Source organism: Lepisosteus oculatus, chromosome 4 (assembly GCF_040954835.1).
Source record: "Lepisosteus oculatus isolate fLepOcu1 chromosome 4, fLepOcu1.hap2, whole genome shotgun sequence".
NCBI classification, from domain to species: Eukaryota; Metazoa; Chordata; class Actinopteri; order Semionotiformes; family Lepisosteidae; genus Lepisosteus; species Lepisosteus oculatus.
In genome coordinates this window covers 19,696,255-19,720,480 of record NC_090699.1, presented here as the reverse complement: position 1 = coordinate 19,720,480, position 24,226 = coordinate 19,696,255, and the positions used below count along the sequence as shown (strand labels likewise).

Here is a 24,226-nt window from a genome sequence, read left to right as displayed (position 1 = left end):
AGTCTTTTCACCCTGATTATAAAACTGCAGCTATCCTGTGAGATCACAGTTACTATTAAGGAACTGATTTGTCCATAAGTACTGAAATGAGGTTTTAGATTAGTTTTGGTGAGAATGTAAGAGTTTGGAAAAAAATGTTTGCACTTTCATTGTACAAATTCTGGTGCATTGAAGTTTGCCAAGTAAGTTCTTCAGTAATTCATCAGATTTTATGAGTTAAGTTTTGAGTCCTTATTCTTTATTTTATATGCCTTTATTGAAGCATTTTGCATAAACTGACAAATTTTAGACTCATTCCCAATTAAGTATTTTGTCGAAATGTAAATGTTCTACCAGAAGAAATAATTGTTGATAGTAAAGATACACCCTGTTCTTGCTAACTATAGGTGAAAATATAGTTCCTGCAAACTATAGGTGAAAAGGCACATAACTCAGAATGTTCCTACAGAACACAAAACAATTTTGTTGTAACTAGAGGATTTGGACTTTAGAGAATGGAAGGAGTGTTATGTCTTCATTCTTGTGCTACTATAATGTATCATCACAGATGAGCAGGGATCTGTGTGAGTGAAATGCACAAGGCCTTAGTATTGAGGCACCTCCACAGGTTTTTACTCTCTCTATACTTTTCTATGTGGCATTATCCTCTTCTTGATCCTTTAATTATATTATGTACTAACTGGGTTCCACAATATTGGCAATTGTAAATATTCTGTAGAGTTTCCAACCTAAAACAACAACAAAAAAATGTTATTCTGGACTATACTTTTTAAGGATGGAACATGTTGCGATATGGAACACAAGTCAGGATCTTCACCTCCCCTCTAACTGGCTGTAGTGCCTGTCTGTCTGTCTCGCCACACAAATGCACATCCAGATTACATTCAATCCCTTACAATTGTTTATTGAAGAACAGGCAACCTTTTAGTCTTATAGACCTCTAATTGTTACAGGTAAAGTATACGCATCTGGAAATACAACGTGCTACTAAGAAACAGACATTTAAGAGGTGATATTCCATTATATGTGTCCCTTACAAGCAAATGAAAAAGTTCAACTACAAAAAAAAATACAAAAATAAAACAAACAAACTTCAGAATAACTGCAATAAATTAACAATGTACAAAGTGCTTAAATTTATGTACAATTAAATACTCTGATGGGAAAGAGGAGGGTGCACTGTTTGCAACTTGTCATTGTGAAATCTTGTTAAACTGCTCCTAAACCCCTTTCTACTGTAGGTGTCAGAGTGATACGCTAGCTTGCATCTGCAGACCTGCTCTCCTCTTTGTTGAAAGGTTGAAGTGTGTAAAACCAGGAAGCTTTTTGATTCTTTACAGCATATCCATGTTTGCATAACATGTCTGATGGTTAAGAAAATGCATTATTTTCAGGTTACTGTACATCTGAATTTATAGCTGAGCAGCAGACACGTGAAAGAGATTTAACTTGTGGCGGAAGATACATCAAGTAACATGAAGCTAAATGATAAGGTGATGTTCAGAATAAGAAAGAGGCTGCGTTCTGATAACTACTTGAGATGGGCAGTTATAATGGGAATTCTGTATGCATATATATATGTATGTGCGCTTTAAGGGAAACACAAACAGTTAAAAAACAACAGATGTTAGTGTTCACTCTAAGGTTTCCTTTCTTGGCCTCCTGCTGGCTTTCAGAATTGAGCTTGTCTACTGCTAGTTACTACTCTACACAGTGCATTCAGGTCCTTGTTAGAGTACCTGCTTCCTAGACGTCTTAGCATAATTATCAGACAGTCCGATACTCCTCACTACTTTTCTCACTACTAACAGAAAGGAAGCTGACAGACCGTAGATCGCTAAGCAAAGCAAAGCCAGTTCTGTGTAACGCATGCAAAAAATGCATTTAATATCGGCTTTACCCACTTTTGTAACTTAGTTGACTTCCATCAGTTTCGCAGAGCAATTACATTCGCAAAAACAAAAATGTACACATGGGGCCTTTATTTCTACACCGCTGTCGTTTGCGTGACCTCCCTGAGTCCCGGACGCCACACAAACGGGGGAGTAGGGAGCCTCCTTCCCCACCTTTGCCCCACACTGCCGTCACACAGCCGCCCTGCTGCTGCCTTCAGCCAGAGGCCCGGGGGCACAGCGGGCAGCGCTGCCCCCCTGCAGCCCCCCGCGGGTCGTCGCCGTGGTTCCCCCCCCCTGGGCGTCGCCGTAGGAGCGCCGCAGCGGCCGGGGCCTAGTGCTTCTTCCCGGGCCTCGCACCCTTCCTCCGGCCGGCGCTCTCGTTGCGACCCCTCCTCTCCCTCTTGACGCAGAAGTACTTGGTGACGGTCTTGCGGCACTGCTCGCACCGCACCGCGCAGCACCAGTGGAACTTGCAGTTGCAGCTGGACACCGTCTCGGCCTCCCGCTCCTCCACGGCCAGCCCGCACTGGCCGCACAGCCGCTTGCAGCTGCGCTTCTCCCACTTGCTCAGGCCCTTGCCCTTGCGGAGACACTCCCGGCCCTCCGTGCCCGGCAGGCCCAGCGTCCGGTTCTCCAGGCAGTAGTCGGGGGAGTCCTCCAGGTGGACCAGCTCCTTCTTGGAGATGGAGCTGAAGGTCTCGGCGATGGCCCCCCGGCTGGCGGCGCTGTTCCCCGCCCCCTTGAGGAGGTCCACTTTCAGGCCCTTGTGGTATTTCTCCTTCAGGTAGTTGCCCACCTCTCTGAACTCCGGCAGCTGCAGCCAGCAGGTCTGGGTGGTACAGCTCCCGGAGACGCCATGACATTTGCAGGTCCTCTTCATCGTCCCTTTCACCGCCTGCAGGAGGAACGGGATGGGATGGAGGTGGGGGGGACGTCTCTGATTAACACAGCCTCAGCCACAATCACGGACAGCATAGACCCCACTGTCGCCCATAGAAAAACATGCTATTTAACGACAGCTGAGCCCCAGAGGTGCTTTTTCTGTCACCCATTTTTCGTGAATCTAGAAGTGGAAATCCAGGATAGGGAATTAATAGATGTGGTGCTTGTGTTTAATTGTGAACTTGAAAGAAACTGTCCCTGGGAAGCAAAGCTTTTCAGCCTGTTATTTCATGATGGCAACACTGGTTCTTGAATTTGCACATTCTTCAGTCAGGTGGGGAATTGTTCTGTGCTTTTTTAAAAAAAAAAAAGAGAAGTGAATGAAATAAAAGAAAGCAGAGCAGAGTCAGGGTTCAGTCTGAGGTCCGTCTCACTCTTTACACTTCCTGGATATTTCTTGACTTCAGCCGAAACAAACAGCTGGTCTCTTGAAAAGGAGACGTTCTCTTTTTGTCACAGTGCTTTCTAAGGAGAAGAGTTGGGGGGGGGTCGGGTGGAGGGGATCTGAATTTCACATTGAGAAAGATTGTTCTGCTTGTGAAAAAAGGAGAATTTATTTAGCATGGCCATTGTCAATATGTTTCTGCTATGAGAAGACTAAATAGAAGCTCTTTTGAGGAGGAAGTTAAAAAGGGTTTCTTTGGTACATTTTCTCCTCCAATGATGCCCCAGGTGCCATGGGAATCATACAGGACTGGAGGGGAGAGCACTGGCAGTAAAAACAAAGAGCACTTAAGTACCATGGCAGTGATCACCATGGCTTTCTTAAGTGTCACAAAGACCAATATAAAATGTAAGATCCTTATTGCAAGAGTGAAAATAAACACTTATTTAAACCCCAGATAATAAAGAAGCTTTCTAATGTATGGCTCCCTGGGTCTCCTAATTAAGACTTGCACCACTGGGCCCAAGAATCTTGAGTTGAAATCTTGTCATAAAAGACATTCAATACTAGTAATAGGCCCTTCTGGTACAGCGCACACAGTGTTGTGGGTAAGAGTGGCACCTTACTAATAAGAGTCTGAATAGGATTCTTGGGTGGTACATAGTGTTTGTTGAGGGAAGAAAACAATAAAAGGAACTTTCTCTTCAATGATGTGTAGGTGGCCTTGTGAATTTTTATCTCTTATTTTGAAATCTTAATGACATTGCAACAGAATGTGCACAGTTCAGTTCCTTGGAACGTTTGAAGGGCTTCTCCGGGCAAGGGAAATTGCTGTAGCACACACCCAGAAGACCTGCCTATCTGCGGTCTCCCCCCCCCCATGCTGTTGGACAACCACCTCTTTTGCGGCCAAGAAACTGGAATCTACCTTGCGCCCGGCTTCATTGTTGTGCAGGTTCATGGCAGCCCTGGCGTCTTGTCCCGTTTCCAGGGCATCGACAAACTGCTTTGAGATAGCCTCCCCAAAGCCAACGTTGTCACTGCATCCCCCCCACAGCCATCCCTGGCCCCCTGCAGAGGACAGGAAAAAACACACCTTCTTTCCAGGAAAAGGCCCGATCACCGGGTCACACGACAGCACTGGAACTGTTACACGTTTTAAAACACTTGGTGTTTTTGTATTGCCCGTACAGAAATTCACCATGTTTCACGCATGGTAAATGTCCAGTTTTCCTATGGTTTTACTATGCCTGTGCTTTGCACTTACAGTACCTGGTCGTTGTTCCCCACGATGTACATAATAGTATGTCCTAACCTTCCATGGACGATTTCACCATGTCACTGTGCTTTTTACTACGCTGATCTGTGCTGTACTGCTGCAACCTTTTATGTGTGGCCTTTACATCGCTATCTCTTATTCATTCCATCTATACTTATGCTCATTTCACTTGAAAAGCACACGTGTCAGTGTCTGTCTTCCCCAAGTTGTCGGCTGTCAGGACTTGCCTACACTACAGATTTCAGCGAACACATCCTTTGAGAAGTTTACAAGGATATCGGTTGCCAAGATTCAAGACTCTTCACATGCCCCTTGTCACATTTGTAGTTTTTGCTTTAAGCTGATGATTTATTAATATCGTGGCACGGTGTTCTTAATCATTGACAGGACAGGCGTGTCTCTCACCAAGCTGGCCATTCCTCGTGTCGTCACACCCACAGTTGTCGAAGTCTCCTAAACTGCAGTTCCTGGTCAAGGTGTACATGACTCCAGCAGAGCTGATTGCGTGGACAAAAGCTGTTTCTCTGTTGGCTGGGAGCAAAGTCAATGTGTAAGTAGGGGCAAGCCGGACCAGGACAATGAGCTGCAGTGCAGTTAACAGAGAATCCGACAATAGAGCACTTTCATAGTTTAACCTTAAAAAAGTCTTTTACTTTTTCAAACGTGACCATTCACAGAGTGAATATCCACCTTAAGCTGCTTCTGGCTTCAAGGTTATCTTACATTTTATTGACTGATTTGACAGTCGTGGGTGATGGTAATAAAGTGAAAAAATGGCATATTTTCCCCTTTACATAAATCTTTTTTCAAGACAAGAAAAGGGATGAGTTACCGACTCTTATTCCTGTTAGATCAGTTCATTCTTTACAGTATGTGGATACTCATGAATACAAGCAAGCAAGGGTCAGAATGTCCAAATCATTCATAGTGGTTTTGGGCTCACTACATTCAACAGATACAAAGCATAGTGCTTCTTTGTGTCTCTATATTGTATTACCTGGTCAGAATTTCAGACATTTGCACAGGAAATCAAACAAATGTTTATTCCAGTGCTCTGCATACTCACATAAGCAATAGATACCCTTAATTTGAGAAAACATCCAGTAATGGTTCATTCTTTCAGGACGAATAAAAGTTCAAAATAATAAAATCAGTCTGAGGACGACCTGTCCTTTCCTTTCTTTTCTTAAACAGAAATAGAGTATCTTAACTGAACAAGATAAATGTGTGTACAGTACCTACTCTGAAAAGGACCATGTGTAGGCTGTAAATACACTTTCAGCTTGTTGTGCTTGTCAAACACAGCAGACTGTGAATGTGAGCAGTTTAATGCTGATGTGTGTCTGGCTGGTGCGTTGCTCTAGTACAGTTATATCGTAGCCTAAGAAGCCTTCCAGGTCTCAATAGAAGCAGAAGTCAATAGAAACTGTACTTAAAAATTTGGATTGAACAAAAATCTCAATGTAATCGTATAAATGAGTTGCCTGTTGATGTTTAGGTGCTCACCATGCAAAACTCAGCAAGATATGTCATTTGTAAGCCTGAACTAATTATCCTTGGTGTTTTGAACACATGTGGTCTTTTTCCCAGCACAGCCCTCTCTCCTCTTACCACTCCTGAGGCCACTGTGTGTGGACAGCTGCAAGGCCCTCTCCGGACAGTTCCAGCGGTCCCAGGCAAACTGATACTTGCACTCCTCGATGCCACTCTGAGCTCCGGCTGCCACGCTGCTCGAGTAGATCAGATAAGCCTGGAAGCCGAAAGAAACACAGACGTTAACCTTGAGATTCTGCTGTGATCCATACATCCTAAAAACTGAACGAAGCCGGTTGGAGGAAGTGAATTGGTGGTCACAGTTGTTGCAGGTGCTTGAGGGGAGATTGAGAGGGAGCAGCAGGTGGAGTCAATCACACTTTCTATCAGACAACGAGCCACTTCCACAGTCACAGCCTCTGTGCTTCCAACACCTGAGTCACAGGGCACAGACCTGATCAAGTTTCTTCACAAGAAGACCAGCATGCATGCCAGACTTTGTGAATCACAAAGTCCTTCCTGCTCTGGCAGTGTGGCAGTGATTCAGCTTTGAACTAAGCCCATCTTGAACAGCGAGAACAGACAAAACGCGAAGAGGAAGAGGCCAGTCCAGGTCAATGATACATGCACGGACAAAGACCCGTTCCCAGAAGCTTCCTTGATGTTGGAACCGATATTTCACATTAGCCTTAATAATGAAATCACTTTAAATCCATGTGAATTCAGTTCTTCAGTTGTAGAATATTAGGTGTGCCTCTACAAAATAATTTCTCAGGTATCTGAGGCCAGCATTTTACCCCTAACTGCAGGATTTGTAAATTATAAGTAACTTTTTATTTAAAAAAAATAAAATAATCTTTTTCTGAATACCCTTTGACTGTATTATTAATTCCAGGCTTTTAGCTATGTTTAGCTATGTTCAGTTTAGAGCAGAAGTCTCAAACTCAGTTCCTGGAGGGCCTAGCATCTTTTTTTTGCAACCTTTATGTTTCAATTAAGTAATGAACCTAATTATTTTCTAATTAAGACATATATAGGATTTTTTAAGGCCTTTTATAGTTGATTATACAAGGCATTTGCTTCATTATTTCAGTACATCTATCCATTATTTTCTAACAGGCTCTAGTATAATCAACTATAAAAGACCTTAAAAAATCCTATATATGTCTTAAGTAGAATTTGAGACTTCTGCTCTAAACTGAACTGAATTCCAACACTGGCTCACAGGGCACCTAGAGCCTAACCCGGCAAGCAACAGGCACAAGCCAGGCTACATCCTGGACGGGATGCCAGTCCATCGCAGCGCACACAGAGACCCAGACACATGTTGGCATACACAAACACCAGGGCCAATTTTCCCAGAGTTCAATTGAGCCACCAATATGTTTTTGGATTGTGGGAAGAAACCAGAGCACCTGGAGGATGCCCACATAAACACTTGAAGGACATCCACAGAGATAGCACTGATCTCAGGAGGACCCCTGTGTTGCATGGTGCCACTGTGCCACCCTAATTCAGTAAGACACCCTAATTCAATAAGACAGTTACCTATATATCACCTCAGAGCCTAATTATAAGTATTTCAATGATATAACTAATTAAGCACTCATTAATAACAACTATGTAACTCAGAATGTGGGTGGAACAAAACCCAGAAAGCACTGGACTCTCCGGGATTGAGCCTGACGCCCCTATTATTCAGTACTGATGGGTAAGCAAAATTTAATTTTGGAAACAAAAGTACATGAGAAAAAGAAAGGCTAATAAAGCTGTGAACAGTAAGTGCAAACAATGAGCGAGCCACCTAAAATAACCATGTGTTTTGTGTTGAATGACTCAGGAACAGAAAAGATAAGCCTGTAAGTCGTCAGTATCTCCATTGAGAGCTTGGTTAAATTTTGCCAGTTGAATTTTATTAAGTAACTGGTGCTGTAGGCAGTAGCTGGTGCTGTGTTACTGATTAAACCTGTTGCTTTTTGACTTGGCTCTCCCTTGCCGGTTGAACCTCGCCTTTGACAATGAGAGAGCAAGCGATACGTGCTAATAAGTCTCAAGTAGCCCCAGCGAGACAGAGCAGCTCCTCCTCTCACAGGAATCCGCGTGCTAATGATGACCACCCACCAAAACCACCATGTCCATTCCTATCTTGGATGTGTACAATTAGAAAGATTTTCCTAGGCACTAGAAATTTCGCTTTTCAACTGGAAAATGTGTAAAGCCCTCACTGTTTTACATTGCTGGGAGAGCTCTAACCAAGCATGCAATTAAAGGCGTCACTTCAAAACGATCACTAATCCCAAGTAGATGTAGGTTCTTCAAGTGATGTATGTTAAGTTCCCAAGAAGAAGTCACTTGGCATTACGTTTAACAATCTGGAACAAAGACCAGGATTAAAATAATGCCAAACCATCCCATCAGTCTCTTCTTCAGTACAGCCCAGAATAGGAGTATATCTTAAGGTCTTAAAATCGAGATGGACCACCTTAAACATTACTGTTCCCTTTAGAAAGAGTATAGAATATGCAGACATTAACGTTTTCCATTCTCTGTGAACTATCTTCTGTTTTTTGATTAATTAGAAAACAAAAGATCAAAAGAATAATGGCTCACCTTTGGGCCCGTCATCAGAAAATTATTCACTGACCTGGAAGACAAGGAACAACTGATTATTTTGCAGAAGCTAAATTTGCCCTTCACCAGTCCTGTGCAATTTCACCTTTACTCTTTTTTTTGTCAATGTAACCCCAGTATATCTGCACTTGAAAAACTCTGGATAATTCTGTTATCTGTGAGATTATTAGGACAAAAAAAAATGTGAAGATATGAATGGATTCTTACCTACACAATTTTCAATAAAAATATTAAAATCGAAATGCATTTGGAGTTTCAAGGAATAATAATTGATCTATTTGAAATGTATTTATTTTTTGCATGAACAGATTTTTGTAGTGGTATGTGCAACAGCCAATATAAAACAGACAAAAACGGAAAGCACTAAGTCTGATGTTGCTTCTATGTAGTTGGTGTTCTGTGGTCTCACTGTTATTTAATAGGAGCACTGGAATTTAAGAACATAAGATTTTGTCAACTTTATAAAAGCTAACACAATGTAATACATATTCACTAATTAGTTAATTTAGGTTAAAAGGCATATTTCGTGGAGGGCATGAAAGTAGAAAATTCCAAAATGTAACCACTATGTGCTACTTGCCGTGCAAATATTCTTTGCAAGGAAAGTAGCATAACTACATTTTAACATTTTCTGATTTCGGGGATTTTTTGAACAATTTGAAAAAGTCAGTGTTTTTAAAAAATAGGCTAAGCAAAGATGACAATCTCTATCGAATACATCTATCAGAATCGCGGAAGTTACAGATTTCCATTACCTTTGGAAATTTCCTCCTAGATTTGTACTTCAATGGAAGAGCATCCCATAAATAAACTCCAGGCTAAACCGTCATCAGCCAGACAGCGAGTCAAGCGCTGCCGGTCCTAACACTTGTTGCGTTTTTGATGCCTCTCATTATATTTAATTTAAATAGGTATAAGGTATAGGTTTGAATTTCACAGCTTCGTTGACTACACTGTTTTAATATAATTATTCTAGTAGCACCATCTGGGATGTGAAAGCAAAACAATACCAGATAACCAAAAGTTACCATTTTATATTTTAGCAGCATGTGACTCCTAAGATGTTCTCATCGAAATGTAAAATTTCGTATTTATAAGCTTTATATAAAAGTATATATATTTTTCTATATTATATATAAGAAATTTATGTAACTCTATTACTGGTGGACTGAAGGTTATTTTTCATTCCACAATTATAAATACGTTTACTGATCCCCTGTTTTAAAAATGTTTTTCTCTTTTCGTTTTAGCAATGAAACCCAAATAACAGCTTTCTGAGGGTCCAAAAAACGGAAATTATTTAATAAGATTAAAAGCAATCCGAATCACAGCTTAAAGGAATGGTTCGTGTTTCCGAATCTCGCTCACAAATCGAGTTTCTCCTTAATCGTTAAACTGAGAGGTGTTGATGTAAGTAAAATTATTTTGAAAGTCTAACAGGGTTTGATTCAACTAAGAAAGAATATCATCTGTGCGTGGGCCTCTCATGATTAAATAAATCAAAAAACGAATCAACCAAAGTGAAAGGCGAAGTTACTGGCGTGAAGAAGACTTTCAGGAAAATGAAATATTGTGACTCGTTTTTCTTATCCATCGTTCTTCTACCCAGTTGTTTCTGAAGCAGGCTACTTACTGTACAGTCGTTTAACGCAGCATTAATAAGTATCTTACATTTAACACGTCTGTGGCATGTCCTTCAGGTGAAAATATTATATATATGAACCTTTATGTGCAAACGCAATTGGAGGGGGAGTTAAAGAAGGGAACCTCTATATAAAGTATTAAAATCAATTCGATATTTTGATGCGCAGTACTGTTTAAAGCCAATTTGAACATTTGGGTGTGTTCATTTCATTTCCATTATGTCTGAATCCAAAATCCCCGGAAGGGTGAGAAAACAAAACATTCTTACCAACTGCAACATGTCTTCATGTGGGCCATCAAAATAAAAATGTAATAATACAAATCCAAATGTAGAAACATCCTGAAGAGAGAGTATCCCAGGAGTCTATGTGGAAACCCGGTGGCTGTCTCGCTGAGGGGATGTCTACCTACATTCACTACTTAGGAGGTTGAAGGGTTTATGTGAGAGCCGAGGGGGGTTATGAAATGGAGCTCCTCTTATCCCAACAAGAGATTATCTGCTTAATTAAAGATTTTCTCCTTCTAAGTCTTCCAGCCAATCAGGGCTAAACTACCAAAGAGAGATTGAATTGATCAGAAGGGCACCCTGGGCTCCTTGGAGGCAAAAAACACCAAACCCCGAGAAGAGCCTCTCCGCATGGCAGCCCCTAACAGCCAAAGTAAACTACTAAGAAATCAAAACAGGATAACTGGTCTCCCCGAGCCCTGGTTTAAAAGTTCGTTTACTCAATACACAAAGTCCCAAAGGGTTGTGTATGGTTCTAGCAGATATCGATGAGAGAATACACAAACGATTTTTGATTTAGATGCACCAATGTCATTTTGGATCAGCGGTTGTAGTTTTCAGGATAGAGGGAATAGGATCGACTTTACAACTGATAGTTGACCGTCAACAAAAATCTTGAATGCAAAACAGCTCATCGCTGTTTGTTTGGATATCGAGGTGTTTGGGTGTAACTCCCTCACCAGGCTCAACATCGAAAAGGATGAGGCAGTTGAGGCAGTGTTGAGCCACTATAAAGCCTATATTTCTGGGTCTTCCCTCACCATTGACATAAACAACAGATTATAAGAAACTTTTGAACATCCGACACCTAAAGAACTAACAGACCTGTACTTTTCATTTTAGTCTCCAAACGACTTAAAAGTCCAAATGGATCGATCAAGGCAGGGAAAACCTTCAAAGGGGAATAATAAATGGAGCAAGTAGAAAATATGGTGAGAGTAGCGCAGCAGTATGACTTTAAGCTGTCAAATCTCTCCCATGACGCTCAGTCATCCATGGGGTGGCTTATCTCTTTTAAGCTGATCGAGAAGAGTTCATGTCGATACCTTTTTGGCTGGCTTTCTTTTAGAGAGATTGCTTTTTGTGGCCTGAATCTTTGTCTCATTGAAAAAAACAATAAAAAACAATATATTGTAGGAATATATTAGGAATTCTTCTTTTCATGGAAAATAACTAACATATTTTCAGTGCTGTACCAATAATTACAGACAGCAAGACGTAAAGAGTTATGTCATATCGGACAAAACGTCGTAAACCACAGCGAAATATCTCACTAAGCTATATGGGGTCAGAAAATATAAAATTGATTTAAGCAGTAAGGTGTTTTAGTCTATAGCTAAAGTAACATTCTCCTGCGTTTTGCTTTTCTCTTTCTTTCCAGTAAGTAATATATCAGCGGCTTTTCTTCCATTCAATTAAATATTCTATCAAAAAATAATTGTGGTTTCTCCGAATAAATCACATTTTATATATGGGTCTCATAATGAGAAAAATATTTTTTGTTTAACCGTGATTAACTGTATGCTTGTAATTAATTCGTATATAAATAGCATAATTCTTGTATTTCTTCCAGCAATATTTTGCTTCTATCTCGATGGATATATTTTTTCTGTAATTGAAACAATTACACAATTAACTATCGGTTAGCTAAGATCGACTATTAAAGCAGCTGGGAAAGGCGATGACTGAAAGAACAGACTCGTATTTAAATACAAGGTACACATTTCTCGTCTTGCTGAAGGTAGCATTAAGTTACTCACGTCCACTAGTCTTTGGAGAATCAGTCAGTGAGAATAAGAAAGAAAGAAAGGAAGTTTTTGTGAAGTGCGAAACACGTCGATGAATCTTTAACATTTTATGACTAAAAAGCTCTTGAGATTATTTTAAACAAACGTGATTAATTAAGGGTTATTAATTCGTTAGGGCAATTGATTTAGACCTGAGAACTACATGAACGCTACTTTGTGGAAAGTATGCTTCTAAGGGGAAATAACGTACGTGTCTAGGATATGTTTTAATTGAATATGTACGGTGATGGCAACGCGCGAATGAAAACAAAAATAGACCCTAAATGTGAACAAACTGAAAAAGCAATGTCAAAATCAAACAGAGCCAGCTGTTTGTTTTTGGCGCTGATCCAGTTAGATAATCATATCAATAGACTAGTAATGGACTCAATGTGTGTCGGCCGGCGAATTGTGAGCCTGTTTTCTGTTTATCAGATAGACGATTGTAGCGTCGAAAGACTTCTATAAATAGCAAAGGAGGGGATGGGTATTATTATGAGTTTTTTTAAAAAATATTTACAAAGTTATTATAAAACCTTCTATGTGTTAAAAAGGTGAGATCGGTCGTGTTTCAAGGTTCAGTCCCACCTGAAGTCTTACCGCGCTTCTTTAACTCACTGTTACCCGGGCTCCTTTCTCGTGAGACCCTCGGGTGACCTTTTAAGCAGCTAAAGGCTCCATTCGCTTTGATATCGCCGAGCCTTGTTGTGTGCAAATAAGGATTAACACAAAGTCATTTGAGCGCCCATTATACCGTAGGGTGCAAATTCATTAGTATACTATTGTAAAGATTGTCTTTTATTGAGCCCGGCAAGAAGGGGGAAAAAAAAAAGATTATTTCTATAATTCAAGGTTGTTTTCCCTAAATGCATCTTGCTAAATGAAAAACGAAGTCTGGCATCTCTTATGAAATCCAAAACTGTTCTTTCCGTCTTCACCCCGCGTTGGCCCTATATTATTTGATGTTAGCCTTCATTTGAGGATTCTTGGCTCAGTGTTATTTTATTTCTTGTATTTTCTTATTGTTTATACGTGTTTTATGTTATGATAAACCATAAAACGCCCATTCGATGTTTTCCTTTTATGATATTTCTCCTGGGGTTTTCTTTAACAAACTGGTGGCACAGCTAATAAAAACTACAAAAACAGTGAGTGTTGTAACAGATCTGCCCACTGTTGAAAGTGTACAGTGTGTATAGACACCATACAGGTAATTGTATAGAAAGGGAGGCCAGACACTGATGTGGAATTATATGTTCCTCCTAAACACAATATTGAGAACAGATACATTGACAAATGAAAGCACAGATCGAGTATAGCCCAGAAATTCAATTACCAATATAAACTTTGAAGCTACCCCAAGCCGTTTGACGGTTTCTGAAAGATGAACCTTTAAAACGATCAGAAAGACCCGCAAAGCAAGCTCGCGGAATCGGCTGCGGAAAGACAGCCGATCAATAACTCACGTGCAGACTGCTCTTCTTTGATGTGCTCATTTACAACTTCTGCCACGCCCGGTCCATTTCCTCAGGTTCCACACATGGAAATAGATGGACCTCTAGTGGTGAAAAGTAGTCACGCAGGAGACGATTTTGAAAAACTACAAGACGTGCCCACTTTTTAAATATACTGTACCTGTATATGACTAAGCTTTTGAGCAAAGGGAGACCAATATTTGGGAAAACGTTTTTTAATTATTATTTTAGATGCAATAGCAGCAGCACAATACATATGATTTACCTTTAAATGTGTTTACTCGTATAGTCATAGGCCAAAACGCTTTGTAACACTGTTCCATTTTTAGATGTCTGTAAGGATCGATTTCTGTTTATGTTCTTCTTTCATGTATGAAGCGAGCATAGATGTTTAGTACTTAAACGCTAAAAATAACCTAATCAATGAGCTGATTACGGTTTTTGCCAACGATCTTAGAGTAAAGTTGGGCTAATATGAAACAGGGTTAGAGCTCAGTACCTGTAACTGTACTGAGAACCAATACAATCCTTTCTTTTGTCGGTAACCTCGTCTGCTGGTTTTCTATCCGGCTTGACATTCGGTTTCTTAAATAATTAAGTAACTAACAGATAATTTATCCAGGACAATCTTGTTTTTTGCTGTAAGAAAGACAGTTTAAAGAGTTTTAAAATCTCCCTTGGTTCCCAAGGTGAAAAGGACTCAAAGCGGAAAGGTATGAAATCGACTTTATAAAATCAAAAAAGTTGACTTTCTGTTTCTTCTACCTTTTTTGCTCCATACTGTACAAATGTTCTGTCTGTTAAGTCAAGTTCGAAACTTCTTTATCATTTAGCTTTAAGAAGGTGATTTCATTCCCCTGAAGCGCGGCGTCTCATCCAACTCGGTATCTCCTGGAAATCTGTATCCCCCTCTGAAACACGCATGCGCGTTTATCTCATATTATTTTTCTCATCCTCCACATATAAAAAGGTTTATACGTAAGACAACAGGATGAAAGTTGCACATAGCCTGTGTATTATTTCTTTCGGGTTCCCTGTCGTGTGTAACGGTGATTTAAGTTTTCAGTCATATGGCGGCGGCAATTTTTTTATATTACTTTAATCCATGGAAAACGCGTTAATTACACCGAAAATCTGATACAAACAACTCCTTTTCCATGCAGATCGTAATAAGCAAAGGCAGAGTCATACACGCAGAAGCTGGCTGTATCACTGAGTACTGTATCCTGGAAGGTTTTGGGGGTTGCATATGCCAGCAGGCATGTCACCCTGCAGTTAATCACTGACATCCCACTGAAGCTCAGCAGGCGTGAGCCTGGTCAGTACCTGGAAGAGAGATCTTCTGGGAAAAACTAAGGTTGCTGCTGGAAGAGGTGTTAGTGGAGCCAGTAAGGAGTGCTCACCCTGTGGCCTGTGTGGGTCCTAATGCCCCAGTATAGGGATGAGGATACTATTTTCAATTTCTAACAAAATATACTTTATTTCCAAAAGAACATCTCACAATAGAAACATTCTCACAATCAGTAAAACATTCCAGCATGGTATGAATCTAACATGCAATAAAAACTTTCAGAACGTGGATTGTCCATTTTCAATCCATGCAAGTGGATGATGGGGCCAGATTTGCGCAATTTAAGAGTCCCTCCAAGCCCTACCACTTGCTTTTGTCCATTAGTCCCCGTACAGGGCCTAAAGTCCTTTCCAGCGCTCCCCCACCGCTCCCTCCCCACTCTGTGTTGTGCGGGATGAGAGTGTTCCTCGCTCCCACAGACCTTGTTTTGTTAGGGACAACAGCAGCCACAGCAGGAACTGTGTGCCCTTGTCCAATCCGGTTGGTGCCAGCCCCAGCAGGATACACTGGTAACTGAGCACCGCTCCCGATCCCAGGAGCTGCATACAGTAATTTGGTCCATTCTGCCCCACGCCGCTTTGGCAAAGGGGCAGCTCAAGAACAGGTGCTCCTGAGTCTCCTTGACGAAACATGTGCCCTGGGGGCAATGCGGGTTCCTGGTGAGGACCTTCAGCTTGTTGTCCAATTCCTTCGGTTGTGTCCTTTCCCAGACTTGTCTGGGAACCCGCAGCCTTTTGTCGGAGACCAGTTGTCCCCTCACCTCCTTGTACAGGGCTCTGTGGTTGGTGCAGTGCTCTGGCTGTTTTGTGGCCTCACACCTCCTCCTAGTCACACTTTTCTTTATCTCTGTGCTCTCGTGGATCCTTTATTATACAAGCCATTGATAATGAGAATAATGAGTGCTTTAAGGTAATATGTCAGGCAAAGAGGCGATGAAATAGACTGGGACTCTCCATCCTGATGCCGGAGAGCTCCTTTTCCAGCAAGTTTCACTATAAACCAATAGCTCAGCTGTTAAGGACCTGGGAAACTTCGACTGGGATCAGTTAAACGGGCATTCCTTTTATCTAATTACATAAATTAGGCATCATTTGGAACAAATCTGAAGCCACTTCAGTCCTACAGAACCAGAATCCCATTAACTGTGCAGATGACCTAACCTTTAACACGCAGGTGATTCGGTGTGATCTATAAAACTGGTTTGCGGCTCCCCAGGACCAAGATCCCAGCTCTAGACACCTACCGTGAGTCTTTCCATCCTCCCGCTGTTGGCTGTTCCTTTTCCTTTGCATTTTGTCATTCCGCTCCTACGCAGAGAGCTCCTTGTAATTAACAGCACCCCCAGCGAAGTTCAGGCTACTCTCCTTATTCTCAATTTCTATAGCAAGGGTGGATAACTCGCGGCACTGACTCGACAAACTCACCACCAGGAGGAGTCATCGGACAACATAACCTAGCATTAGGAAAAGAACGCACACTCGAACGCACAAATTTGTTGAGGTTCTTCCACTCAAAACGGTAAAGATAGCAAAAGCTACATGGCGAACACTCTAGCGAGCTCGCGGAAAACTGGTACCACCAGCTGAATTGAACTGTTCTAAAACATACTACCTGGGAATTAGAATTGGACAGTTCCAAATCTCCTGGAAAGGGTAAATATGAAAACGCAATGAAAATGACCAAAAATAGTAGGTAATAGACAGACCGAAATAAGATTCATTTGCGCCTCACTACCCTTGGCAAAAGAACAAGCTCTGCGTCATGAAATCACAATAGTCGCCGACTTCAACATACTGTATGTAGTTGGAGGGTCAATTTCCTGTCATTCAGGCAACACCAACAAAACTTTACTAATAAAACCCACCGTGTAATAATAGAAGACCGGCGACAAACGACCATTCGTCCCGCGCCATTTGGTAGTGAGTTGCCTATTGCTCCCAAGAGCTCATCTAGCTCTTTCTCGAAGGAAGCTGGGGTAACAGTTTTAACGAAATGCTGGGTAGATTGTCCCACACCCCTTGGGGTAAAGTATTTCCTGTTCTTTCCTTTAAATACAATACCACGTTATTTCCACATGTGTCCCGTGTTTTCACTGGAGTGACTCACCTAGGATCTGGAATACTTGTATCAGAACCCTCGTAGGTCCTGGTCCATCGCCGTAGAAGCAGGCCCAGTTTATGGTTGGTTGTCAAAGTAAAGTGGCCCTGGAAAGGGGTAACAAGGCATGGCTAAGTCTTTCATAAAAGCAATATATAAATGCAATCTATAAGTCAATCATACCTTAGAAGGTAGTACTGCAGACGAACATTTCCAGAATTTTAATATACAAAAAATAGGATCAGAAATAGTAAATAATAGATACAATAAAGTAAATAAAAAGAATCTGGTAAGAAGGCATCAGACTAGTGGTGATAATCACCATTTATCCGTATGCTCGTTAGGCTCGTGGTTCGATTGAAGGTTGACGCATCGCCTGATCCTGCTGTACTAAAAGACGAACAGGAGGTGGAGACACAGACCACTGCATCCGTATATATGTAAACAATGTGCTGGTGCAGGCATAGTGTTTTTTATAATTAAAACCAGAATTGTGTACCTCCCTGGAATATAATCATCACAATTCAATTTACACTTCCATAAGATGATACCAATAATTTGTTCATAATCAAAGCGATAAGGAACAGAGGTGAAAGATTAAATGCAGCAATCAGAGGAAAATGTTCTGTTGTTCACTTATATGTTTCTCAAGTTCTTAATCAATTATTTAAAGGAGAAAACTATGTTGTGAAAGCAAAATAAGTAAAAGGTAAAGAAACTATTAAAACTTTATTATAATTACATGCAGACCGTCTTTTCTGCATTGATTCTTTTTCATCGTTTTAAGCACAAATACTGAGCCAAAGCAAAATCAATAGCAAAACCATAACAAAAGGTACCGTTGCTCAAAAGCACTAAAAATTTTCTGATTCTGTAAACCAGGGGGAATATCATTTAATTTGAAGGTCAACAAAAAACAAGCAAATCAGTCAATTCTGATTTTGTGAGTATCAAGGAAGAGGCAAGATATTGTACTGTTTGTCTCACTGATGAGAGTCAATACGTAAGCTTTTGTTTCTTTTTTTAATTCAGGAAGCTTTTGTCTGAAGAAAGAGCTTTCCACTAATTTCCATCTGACTTTTTGAACTGTGTGCAACTGATTTATCTTTCCGCTTTCAAAACCGTCACTCTTCCTGGTTCTCTGCACACTTGATAACAGTGTAGATTAGTTGAGTGGCTGTATAATCTCCCAGAATTCGATCAATGTCAATATGTTTATCGCAAAGCAGCAATGAATTTATGACATGCATGTAGTCCATAGCTCAGTTTTTGTAACTTTATTTTTTCGCATTTTCATATTTCTTTAAATAGTTTTGTATATCTGCTTTCTCACATGAAGCTGAACAAGAACAGTGAAGCATGAACCAGTTATGAGTGGAAAATAATGCGAAGTGGCTTTAAAGGGGACACTACTCTGCACAGAAATGGTAGGAGTTTGTACGAAACTACCCAGCCATGCTGGTTTAGGCTGATGTCTTGACGTCTTTCAAGAAGTGGCTGAAAAAGATTCTCAGATGAAGTAGGTCCTAGCAAACAAATAGGTCTGAATGACCTATTAGCAACCTTTCTGAAGTTCTTGAGAGTCTTATTGCATTTGGCAATTTGTAGTTGTTTCCTTCTCAGGATAGTTTTCACCTTCTCTGTAATACATAAAAGGACCTTTTTTTTCACCCATTCTTGTATTCACACAAGTCACATTAAAATGAATGTATGCCTCCAGAAAACATCAAACAGCAATTAAATTGTTTCATCTTTCACGGTACTAAAAGACCTCTGGTTTGCAATCAGACTATCCGGGATAAGAGCTTATTTATCTTGAGGCTCCCTACAGCGCGGTATTGCACATTTAATCAGTCAGGAATCAACACTTCGCTCTACCCACTGATATTTTTTAATCTGCAGCAGCAGAAATTACAGGGTGTGTCTTCAGCTGCCTTTACCATACAGCCTAAATTAAAGGGAAGTGCACCCTCTCATGATGTGGAGCGGTCCACCTTAAACTGCACCAGAGGAGTGGTGTAAAGCCTTTCCTAGGTCAGAAGGAAATTGTAACATGCTGAAACATTTAAATGTTGAGGAAACGAGAAACCCGTGGGTCTCCGAAATTAAAAGGCTTTTCTGAAAAGTATTAGTGCTCCAAACTGAGTACATTGGACTTTTAATAAAGAAATAATCTGATATGTAGAACATAATGTTCATTGCTGCAAGAGTGTTTAATGTAAACAAAGTCTTGACCAGGTATGACCCTGCATACCTTTTCGTTTGGAAAAGATATACAAGATTCTAGATAAAACGTGAGCACTGGCTTTTCAGAGAATTAAGACCTTTCATAATAATGTTTTATACAGTTCATGGCAGTTTATTATTATTATTATTATTATTATTATTATTATTATTATTATTATTGTTGTTGTTGTTGTTGTTGTTGTTGTTAATATTGTTGTTGTTATTTGCTTTTTAGACTTTATGAATGCCATTTTACAGAATTGCAGGTTTACCTAGAATACCTGGGAGACAGATTTGCGCTCACTCTGTTACTCCTCTAAGATTAAAATAATCCCACTAAAGAAAGCAACTCTAGTAACAACAATTCAAGGTACACTTTTGCATACCCCATTATCATTAATCAGTTTACTTATTTTTGGTCTGAATGTGTGTAGTAGGTTGTGTATGTAACAGGTTTTAATATTAGCATCTTTACAGCAACAAGGTGTCAAAACAGTTCAAGGGTCTTAATACTCCTGCAATGTTCTGTTAAGTGTTTTGGTGTGGAAAAACGCGTTACTTATTTCACATGCTTCAAGAAGAACTAAATCCGAACTTCATTTGACATTTAATGAAAATTAAAGATCTGGCACACACACACACAAAATATTCCCTTGCCTTTTCATTTATTCCAAACTTGAAAACTTCATAAGAACGAAACTGTCCGTGAATAGTTTAATAGAGAGTGTTTTTCCATGTTGCCTGGAAAGTGTCTCCAAAGCAAGGCTTAATACCTATAATTGTTTAACTAACGTTTAAATGGTCAAGAGATGCAGTGAATCTCCAGTTTGTATTTTACTGTTACTGTTACTTAGCAGCGGGTATGAAGCTGCACTGGCAGCTGTTTTCAGTCTGGGCACCTCAAACGCCCTGACGAGTTTTCCCAGAACTGCTTGCACCTGAATTAAAACTAATGATTCCTGCCGGACTGCCAGCGCCGTTTCACGACGCGTCTGTGTATTATGAAAGGATGCTTGTCACAAAAGCGACGAAGTGTGAAGAGAGTCATTTACATAGTGGTATTCGCATCTGTCTCTCTAAAATTACCGAGCACCGGATTGGTCGAGAGTGAATCACACAAGTACTAGCCCAGTAACTGATTGGTTCTGTTGTGATCAGAAGTTATAGGCTGTTGTGCGGCTGGTGAACTTCCAAGGGGAGTTGTGACTTACAGTAACCTCTTAACAGTCGCAGGTGACGTCAGACCAGCAGTGGGAGAGCTAGAGGAAGAGAAGAGGGGGCAGGACAGCTCAAAAGCCAATAACAATTTCCCGCTGTCGCCTCGCCAGGTGGGTGTGTTCGTTAGGCTCCGACTTTCTTTAGCACAGAGGTGTGGGAGTCTAGCAAAGTAGACCTCTTCCACGGTGCACAGATAAATGATGATGACAAAAAAATGTTTGCAAAGGTCTTGGTGCGTAACGTGCACGGCGGCAAATATCCCATGATGTTCCTGTAAAAAAGCAATGCAAAAGGCGTAAATATCACCCAATAAGAGAAAGGATATTCATTTCCTATTTAAGGTTACGTCATACCAAGCATACCAAGCATGCACTGTTACACGTAGGCTTAGCTTACAACACATATATTTCGTCGTTTAAATACACATTTAAATATTACACAGCTGGTTTGCTCTGCATGTTGTTAAACAGTATGTGCAGCAAGTGCTGTGGTTACCTTTTCTAGGGGATGTGCAGAACTGACGTTTCAGCGGCGCGCTGACAGCCCCTGGAATTCTAGTCCTGGCTCCTCCACAATGGCACAGCGCGAGCGTTTTGTTTGTGTCTGCCCCATCAGCAGTTCATTTGTTATCCTTCACAATGCAGACAGCGAGCTATTCTGTTCCTAGTACTGCGTATGCACCATGCTGCATATAAAGGGGGGGGGGTCTATTACTACATTATTTCTAAAACAAAATGCATTACATATGTACAGATCTGTATTGGTCTGAATGTTATGTTGTGTCTGGTTTTGTACTTAACTGTAATTTAAAGGGAAAAAAACAATACACAGAAAGGCAAGTTACAGGTACATATACTGTATATTGTTGTACATATAAGGGGTATTGTTGGACACTGTAAAGGATGTTGGTGGACCAGTAGTTGGTGGGACTGTGTGCTGTAGGGAGTGCACTCCTTCAGATGAGAGGTTAAATCCTGACTACTCTGTCATCAGCATTCCCATGGTGCTGTTCCTCAGAGCAGGATAAGCCACTGTGTCCTGGCTGATCTTCACTCTGGGCTTATCTAGTCTGTCCTAAAGTTCTCTCTGAGTGAAGAAGCACCTTCCCACTGCTCTGCCTGGCCCGCTGGCTCAGAACGGCTGCTGCGTGTCACCCAGGTGAGGCTGCACTTAAGTAGTGGAAGAGGTCGATCCCCCCCTGTGTTAAAAGTGTGTAGGGATCCCATGGGATGAAAAGTCCCTCATAATTATGTAGTATTATTAAGTATTTACATATGAAGAAATGCCACATTTTCACCCATGCCACAATTATTTTTTCCCCAGTGTGAGCAAAATGTCACCAAACAACATGACACGTGGGTTTGGTGTTGCTCTTCTCCTCACACACAGTGGTCCTAAAACTACACTCAGAAACTGAGGCATTTTGAAAGAGAATTGGTTTTTAAGTCTGCCCTTTAAGGAGAAGACATTCAGCTGAAAATGTAGCAATGATATTGGAGCAAGGAACACAGAAAATACTTATAATACATACATTTGTCTAAAAGGTTATTTTTAATTAACAGAAAATGACTATGAACTTTAATTTTATACAATGTTTAAAACCCCATCCTGGTCCCCATCCTATAGTTTTATTTAAAAGGGGGCTCTTTGTAAAGAATCTTGCACAATGTTTTATTTCTCAAAAGCATTTCCTCAGAGACATACATTGGCAAAACGTCTGGATTTCTCCTGCAGACAGTAGCACAGCCTCTGTTCCCAATCGCCAAATAAATTACCTTCAATGAGAACAAATTCTGTGTGGTTGGAAGTGCAGTAACCCTGAGCTGTTAACCAAGGTCCTGAGGTGAAAAAGGAGGCTGTAATTAAAAGCATAAGACACTATTGAATTGTGAACTGAGAGAGCCTTAATATTTAGACTATACAGGATGTGTTCTGTGCAGGAATACTATATATGTGGTGTGTGTTTATATATATAGGAGTTTACAAGATACAATTAGTAAAAAACATATTATATACGCTTCTGTTAAAGTCCTATAACAGTAGGAAGGGTTAGTCCTCTGCAACATGAAAGCTTTACTTAACCCTTAGAAGCATTTTTCCCCCTTATTACTCTCATCCTTTTGCACTGGTCTCTGTCAGTGTTTCTCTTTCTTAAGTTGCAGTGTTTGATGACTTGTGGTCATTGGTGTCCGTTAACCAGGCACTACCCTTATCACCTGGATGCTTCCCATCTATGAAATATTATCATATTATTGCTAACATTACAGTATTTTCAAAAGGTCTTTAAATCTTCCTCCATTGCTGTTGTACTGCCCTTGCTGATACTGAGGTAAACAATTGGAAAAAATGAATTCTGTCTTAATGTGAGCATGTTGGAGTCACTAGTTTCAAGAATCTGTTAGAAGCAGTGTTTTTTTCTTTTATTGCTGACTTTGCACAAAATATTGCCACAATCCCCATGTTTACACAGTGGTGAAATCTATCACTTAGCACTTGCAACACTTACTGCACTGCCAGAGCCTGTCCTTGCCCTTCTCCAGCTGGCAGTCATGTCAGCCCAGGCCTTCATTCCATCTTGTCTGCTCTCAGTCCTTGCCTGCCCTCTCACCATGTCACTCATGGTACTGCACTCACAGCAGCTGCGAGGATATTAGGTGACATGGAACAAATAAAGATTTATTCCGTGCTCAAAAGAGAAGAAAAGCAACGTTTCGGCTGTGGAGCCTTCTTCAGGGGTGTTGACACATCTATTCAGCCTATTAGGTGCCATTCAGATTTTTAGTTTATGAAATGTCACTCATGTCTCTTTTCAAATGTACGATGAACTACATTTCAGTTAAGGAAGTGAATGCAAGTCCTGATCTAAAAGTCCTTTTTTTTCCTTTGGCTCACTTACACTTTGAATGCCTGGCCAGACCTCCTGGGAAAGCTAAGGTTGCTGCTGGAAGATGTGTTAGTGGGACCAGTAGGGAGCACTCGTCTTGTGGGTCCTAATGCCCTAGTATGGTACACCATACTGTAAAAAGGGGGCTATTCTTCAATCCCAGGGTGTTTTTTAGATTAGATTTTTAAATGGGGCAAGTGCCATCATTGTTTTTGACCATCCAACACTGGAGTTGGAGGTGATGTGGTCAGCATCACACTCTGGCTGGCCTATTACCCCTGGAAGGATTAACCCCTGGTACTCATTGGGAAAGCAGGCTGAGTGGACCTGAGAGCCATCTGGAAGGAATTAGAACAAGTTCCATTGCTTTCCCCTACCTGGGATCGAACCTGGGACCTTCTGGTTAGGAGCTAGACACCCTTGCTGTCTGAGCTGCCACTATTATGTTAACCCCCCTGGCTAGTCCAAATTTCCCTCCTGGCCTTTACCAATCATGGCCTCCTAATAAATGCTATTTTAGCATTAATATCTTGCAGCAATGTATGTGTCCTAAGCCTTTTGTGCTGAAACAAATGAGGAATGTTTTGTTGTGA

General features: G+C 40.8%; 1 protein-coding gene across 3 annotated transcripts; it reads right to left on the bottom strand.

The window, feature by feature from the left end:
• Nucleotides 1-894: 894 nt before the first annotated feature.
• Nucleotides 895-21,355, bottom strand: wnt8b (wingless-type MMTV integration site family, member 8b). Of its 3 annotated transcripts, XM_015346238.2 has the most exons (8): nt 21,245-21,355; nt 20,743-21,020; nt 17,315-17,412; nt 8,645-8,678; nt 6,113-6,251; nt 4,907-5,032; nt 4,151-4,293; nt 895-2,790 (listed from the first exon to the last, which is right to left on the bottom strand). In XM_015346238.2, exons 4-8 carry the CDS (start codon nt 8,657-8,659, stop codon nt 2,227-2,229), a joined length of 987 nt encoding a protein of 328 aa, XP_015201724.1. In that variant the 5' UTR covers nt 8,660-8,678; nt 17,315-17,412; nt 20,743-21,020; nt 21,245-21,355; the 3' UTR covers nt 895-2,226. The 3 variants fall into 3 exon arrangements, with proteins under 3 accessions (XP_015201724.1, XP_015201725.1, XP_006630412.1); XM_015346239.2 differs by lacking the exons at nt 17,315-17,412; nt 20,743-21,020; nt 21,245-21,355 and adding exons at nt 13,849-13,940; nt 14,623-14,754; XM_006630349.3 differs by lacking the exons at nt 17,315-17,412; nt 20,743-21,020; nt 21,245-21,355 and adding an exon at nt 10,578-10,756.
• Nucleotides 21,356-24,226: the final 2,871 nt, after the last annotated feature.

Bases quoted from the DNA above. Each gene is read 5' to 3' on its own strand.
- wnt8b (XM_006630349.3), bottom strand. From the start codon at position 10,648: ATGTTTCTACATTTGGATTTGTATTATTACATTTTTATTTTGATGGCC. The intron at 6,252-8,644 runs GTGAGCCATTAT...TTCGGCTTCCAG, and splicing joins TTCTGATGACGGGCCCAAAG to GCTTATCTGATCTACTCGAG. The intron at 4,294-4,906 runs GTGAGAGACACG...TGTCCTCTGCAG, and splicing joins CACGAGGAATGGCCAGCTTG to GGGGCCAGGGATGGCTGTGG.